At 31.4% G+C, this 6,748-nt stretch overlaps 1 protein-coding gene across 1 annotated transcript in view; it reads right to left on the reverse strand.

Moving 5' to 3' along the window:
- LOC108688506 (coatomer subunit beta') overlaps positions 1 to 2,361 on the reverse strand; it is an 8,029-nt gene extending 5,668 nt beyond the window's left edge. The window contains exons 1-3 of the mRNA XM_018194802.1: positions 2,229 to 2,361; positions 1,519 to 1,870; positions 125 to 1,063 (exon numbers count right to left, since the gene is read on the reverse strand). Coding sequence (XP_018050291.1) covers positions 125 to 1,063; positions 1,519 to 1,870; positions 2,229 to 2,231 — 1,294 coding nt within the window. The 5' untranslated portion in view covers positions 2,232 to 2,361. The remainder of the gene's footprint in view (positions 1 to 124; positions 1,064 to 1,518; positions 1,871 to 2,228) is intronic.
- Between the last annotated feature and the right edge of the window lie 4,387 nt (positions 2,362 to 6,748).

The following is a 6,748-nucleotide window of genomic DNA, read 5'->3' on the forward strand; positions in this document are numbered from 1 at the left end:
TAAAGTTTTGATCTCGGTGAAACGCATACTCCTTCTCTTTTTGCCAATCTTCGGTTAGTAGCAGTCGGAAGGAAAAAGAAAAATGCATATAAAGAATAAAGAAGAGAAGTAAAAGACATCGTACCATCCGCTCCGAAATCTGGCTTAAAGCTTTTCTTCTCCTTGAAGTTTTTGAAGACTTTTACCGTCGTGTTCCCCTCCCTTACTGCATATTGGCTTGAATCTGCTGCCCACACAAATTCCGACGCTTGTCCAAATGCTTTGTTTCTCAACGCCATTGATGTGTATATAATGTATTCTCCATCGCCACAAACCACCAGGAATCGCCCGTTCGGATTGTGCTGTATGGTCTGTGGATATATTTCGCAAGCACCCATGTCTTTGACGGCTAACGGTAGTCGTTCTCCATCTTGTGCCTCCTCGCCCAACGCCTTTAAGTTCACCTGCTGGATTTCGCTATGACGTGCCCATACAATCTTGCCACCCAATGAATCCATCGAAACAGCTGGTTCTTCTCGACCGACTTTAACCATAACGCTACCTTCGTCATATCCAATGGCAACGTTGTTTGAACCTCGCATGCATGCTATGGTCCATACTCTCTCAAAGCCATAATTAAGAGAAGACTCTAATCTATACATTCCTGCATGCCATATTCTAACAGTACCATCCTCTGAGGCTGTGAGAAAGATTGGCAATTCTGGATGGAAACATACAGCAGAAATATTTTGGGTGTGGCCTCCTAAAGTCTGTACGCAGGTCTTGTTTTGATAATCCCATATCTTGACGTATCTGTCATCAGCTCCTGAGATTAGATACGGTTTGTCGCCACCGTGGTAATAATCCACACAATTAACACCTTTCTCGTGACCTTCCAAGGTAAAATTAGCTGTGGACGAACCAAGCTGCCACACTTTGACGGTTCTGTCAAGGGAAGCACTGGCAAAAGTATTGTTGTCCTTTGGATTAAATACAATCTGCATGACATAGTGAGTGTGTCCCTCAAATACTTGTTGGCAGATCCAGGACTTCTCCCAATTCCATAATTTTATCCACATATCATCTACAAAGAAAAATCATTGCATTATATATTATACATGAATAAACCTTTAAATAAGTGAGGTGGCTACAACACTTCAGATATAATTTTCTTTAAAATCTTGTTCTGGAAAAAAAAGTATTATCCAAAAATTTTAAAATTCATTATGTTTATTTCCCTCTATTTCATAAGAACCTAATTAATGTAAATTTAACTGTAACATAATATAACTACAAACTAAAAAATTTTGTTGAGAGATGTTATGAGTACATCTATCAATTTGTATATCTTTAATAAATCATTTTAATGCATATATGTATCAATTTAGCTTAGTTTTAATCTTGGTTCTAGTCATAAGATTCAAAAAAAGAAGAATTGAGAATAATTTACATTAATAATTTACATTAATAGAAGGAGACATAAACTATCTAGTTACTTAATCTTATTAAAAATTTAACAGGCAAAGTTTTTTAACTTACCACTACTTGTAAGTATGAACGGCTGCGTCGGATGCACGGCTATACATCTGACATAATCACTGTGCGCCTCAAATGAGTGAACACGTTCCAAAGTGTTATAATTAAATATTCTGATCTGCATGTCATCGGAGCCAGTGATAACCCAGTTCTTACGTGGCACGAACTTCGCTGTCCGTACCGGCAGGTCACATACCTCAAATGTCTTCACCAAGGTCTGTGTTTCATGGTTCCAGATATTGACATGGCCTTGGTATAGTGAGCAGAGCATCCATGGCTCAGTTGGATGGAGATCCACACTCTTCACTCTGTCTGATCTGGCCGTCAGCTTCCGCTTGATGTCTAATCTTAAAGGCTAAATAAAAGAGCCTTGATTTATAATTCGTTAAGTTTCATACTGTATTTTTTTGCTGTCATGAAGATTTTTTTCATTTTACAGTAATTTTCATTCTAAATGTATGCATGTTACGTTTATGAGATTCGCGTTGAGAGAATTTATTTTTCTCATGAAATTCACACAGAAAAATAAAATATTTCTAATTACACTACGCGGATGAATTTTTTATCATCCTAAGAATCCTAATGAATGTTTTGACATATCCCGAGAACAAATGTCAATGCAACAAGCACACGACGTATTGTTACTCTGATATTATTCCGTGTTGACTCGGTTTTCTTGTATACATAGTCTGCGTTATTTATTTTTTACGTACCATCTTGTTGCTGTTGATTATTCACGATCCACTATTTCAAGTGCTAAATTATCACTGTGACTGCATTAACAAGGCTCTAAACACGATATTCCTGCCATGAAGTTAGGACGTGGCCGATGCCGCGAACGAAAATGGCGCCCACACACGGCAAATGACATTACTTGCCGAATAAAAAAAAAAGAATTTATCTTTCGAGAACACGATATCATCAGACCGTCAAAGAAAAATCTAAGAGTTTGTGGCACCACCAACGATTCCAGATGCTAGAGCCGCCTGTATTACCGATAAAGCATTTTTGATGTTTTTGTTCAAATTTCTTCGTAGCAGTTTCACAGAATAAAAATTTCCACAATTAAAATATATATGCTAATGTACTTGTCGCTGATGTATTTTGTGTTCAAAGCTGAAAAAAAAAAATTATGAATTTTTAAATTCATTTCTATCCCAGTATGGTGACTAATACTAATACATATCTTTATTCTGTGAAATTATTAAACCTATTCTACAATGTGTTTTTTGTTTTCTGTTTCTCGTTTTTACTTGTTGTTTTTTTCTTCTTTGCAACTTTTATCAACAATAATATTTTTTGCTACGTATTTCTTGTTTCTTTCTAAGTTCGTTATTTTTTATCTCGAGCGATATAAAACAAAAAACTGGCTAAGAAGACAAGATGTACAAAATAACAAAAGGCAAGAAACAGGAAACAAAAAGCACATTGTTGAACAGGCTTCAGGAAGAAATTCGACAAAAACAAAAACGTCAAAAATAATAATTTTATCGGTAATACAAGAGGCTCCAACATCCCCTTAAACCGTCAACCTTAAATTTTTGTGTGTAATATCCAATGGGATTCCGGGGGATAATTGAAAAACAATGACATTGCCGACAATCGATAAAAATTTATGATTATATATAATTAACATATTTCGGAAAGGCCTTCTTTGTACACATCGCATGTTGTACACATGCATCGCTAATTAGCCAATTTAAAAATAAAATATTCTTATTGATAAAAATAAAAGTGAAAAATTACTAGGCACCAGTTGATACATATGTCGAGTGGTGTGTGCAATCGTGATTATAGACAAACGGAATCCTTCCAATATTTCGATAATACATTATTAAATTTTTGATTTTTCTCTTGATCTTTTTGAATTCTTTTGATTTTTTTATTATACAAATTTTTTATTATACAAATGCTGTATAAATAAGTAGACATACTTTTAATGCTATAATATTTTATATATTGCCAAAAAATTACAATTCTTTCTCTGCAGTTATCATTTCTATTGATAATCAAACTTGGAAGATAACATTAAAATCACAGTTTTGTATAAAAATCGAATATTATTAACTTATGAACATATATACATATCTACGAAACTAATAAATCATAAAATTAGTACCGTATTATCAGTTTCTTACTCTTAAGTCTGATTGCATCAACGTTACTTTGACTTTAAACAAGGCTTAAAACTCTCTCTTTGTCTCTCTTTTGCTTTAAAACAAAGAAAGTTTTAAGCCTTACTTAAAATCAAAATAACATTGGTGCAAGCAAGCCTTAATCACTTAAATTTTAACAGTCATGCTAACTTCCAAGCACCGATCTTTATAAGAGCGCGTTCACACCTTGACGGAAAAGTGGAAAGCGGAAAAGCAGCAGCCAATCAGAACTTTAACTGGTAATCTATAATTTCGGCTTTTTGTACTACTTAAGGCTTAAACATAATAAGCACAAGTAACAGAGAATAACGAGCCGTCCAATCATGACTTTAGGATATAATATCGAATTTATACTGCAGAGCTTGATTGCATGATTTATTATTTCCTGTTGCCTGTACCTATTTGATTTGATTAGATTGTGTTTAAATCTTTACTACTAGCGCGAGTTCTGATTGGCCACTGCTTTCCTGCTTTCTGCTTTTTCGTTTGTGCAGTTCAACTGCACACACTTATATCGGCCGGTTCCTAATAATTTTTAACTGCTTTATCAATGAGATTCTATTATTTTAAATTAATTAATTAACGTATGAGCAATTGATATATACTCTTTTTTTATACATATATTTGTTATTCGTAATATAATTTTTATTAAAACATTATTTTTATACGATTAAGTTAAATTAGAGTCCGATCGAAACTATTTATATTTCAGACTTGTCGTCGATTCAGTGCTCCAAAAAAAGTGAGAATAGTAAGCTTTGTATTCGAAATAGTGAGAGAAAATTTAAAAAAAAAATTTTAAATGCTGAGCAACAAGCTAGTTTGTTTTAGACTTGTTAAAGTTGTCTTAAAATTGTAAATATCTAATAGAATGATATCTAATGATCAGCACTTTATTATTTTGAATATATTATGTGAGGGTGATGACCTTCATTTTAATATTCCATTAAATTTAAAGGCATTTTTTAATTTTAAAAAAACGTATCATTAAGAATACCCGTTTCAATACGTTTGGCAGAGAAGACGACAAATTGCTACTGATAATAACATCTAAATTCAGAAACTGAAACAATTTAGGAATAAAACAAATGTCTGGAAGCAAAGTTATTATTTTCAAATTAAATACATCATTATTTAATATATCTAGTTTATTAAGATTCTATAAATTTATTGTATTTATTGTATTTAAATCTTTCATAATTAATAAAATTAAAACATATTTACAATTTTATACTCTTTATAAATAGTATAATTAAGGTATTCATAGTCTTATTTCAAGACCGTCTTAAGTAATGTCTTAAGACGCTAATGTAGCCTTCTGATTCGTGACTTTTTAAGACCATTATATTTAAGATCGTACTTAAAATGGTCTCGAATATAAGATCTGATTACGAATACCGACTTAAGATTCCTGACTACTCAGCTAGCGACACAGAATCAGAATGGCGACCTGACGAAACCGGTTACATGCAAGCACGAGCCTATGTATATACATGTGCTCTCGAACAAGCCATGTGGCTCGTGCTTGTGTGCGTATTACAGCGCCTCGTCATGATAAATGACTGAACTTATAGGCGTGGAAAAGTGACGTTTTGACGATGAAATTTATGTTGCATGCATTTCGTTTTTATTTGTATAATTGTGAAAATGTGACTTGTCTTGTATTTATCAAAGTCGTAATTATCGACGAAAACTGAAATTATCTTGGAATTTTATACGTAAAAGCGTATTTTTTACTCAACAGCTATTAGACTGTGTATTTTTATCCGAATATAGACTCACTTTATGTGCCTTTTATGATCATTTATTGACTGTCAAGAGAGGAAAGGACAGTTTTCGTCGATTTTTTACAAAGTATTTTAAAGCGATCTTATCAATTAGATTTATTCAAATTGTCTACTTACAAATGACGCGTAACATAAATTAACGTGTTATTCCTCGCTTCTGACGTCATGATTCCAACATGGCCGCCGCGACTAATTGAGAGTTATAATATTGACTTGGAGGAAAAGTTCTGCGGTATTTTGTTAGCTCAAAATCATAATTACAATATCTTTATTAAAAATGAACAAAATTTAAATTAAAAAAAAGATTTTAAAACATGAAATCTCTACATTTGAATGGTGACTATTGATTTTTGTAATTTTTATATATAGAAAACTGACCTAAAAAAAAAAGGGAAATTTTTCTTCTCATTTTGTTTCATTAGGTCTGTCACGTACCAAAAAAAATTTATGTAAATTTTCGACTATCTATATCGTGAAAATTTGGAGTTTTCCTTACAAAATCGGTTTTTTTAAATGTTTCTATGATTTTGAATTCTTGAATTATTCGCGAGTTAAGTAGAAAGTATTCTCACTTTGATTACTCATGACTTCATTAAAAATCGTACTATTAAAAAAAACAGATTCTTAAAGCTGAAACATTGTTCTATTGAGTAATATAATTGTCAATTAAAAAAAAATAGAATATATAAATTTGAGCTAAAAATATGGCATTACTACCTTTAACTATTGCACAATGGTCATAACAATAGTAATATCATTTAATAACATTTTTATAACTCAAATTTCTATATATTTTACGTTTAAAAAAGCATGATATTATTTGATAGAGCAAAATTTCAGTTTTAAGAATCTTTTATTAATTATGGTACGGAGTTGAATCTAAATCAGAGAGAATATTTTTTTATTTAATCCGCTTAACTTGATAACAAAGTCGTAAGAATTTTTTAAAAACGACTTAAAAAAAAACTTTAAGCTTTTATGTCAGATAATTAAAAATTTCGTAACAAATATATATTCTGTATATAATTTTGAACTAACCAAATTCCAGAAAACTTTTCTTCAACTCAATATTATTTGGTATAATATTGCAATAAGTTTTATGCATTTGTACAAATAATCACATTTTTTAATAAGTTTTTCATACTACTGATAAAAGCTATTATCATGGCACAATTACATATGGCAACATGACAACATTTTTCATGAGTAGCACTTAATAAATTGATTTAATTTATGTAGATTGGAATAAATAAATTTACTTAAATTTATTTAATTATTATATTTAATAAA

This window comes from Atta colombica, unplaced genomic scaffold, assembly GCF_001594045.1.
Source record: "Atta colombica isolate Treedump-2 unplaced genomic scaffold, Acol1.0 scaffold233, whole genome shotgun sequence".
Lineage (NCBI taxonomy): Eukaryota > Metazoa > Arthropoda > Insecta > Hymenoptera > Formicidae > Atta > Atta colombica.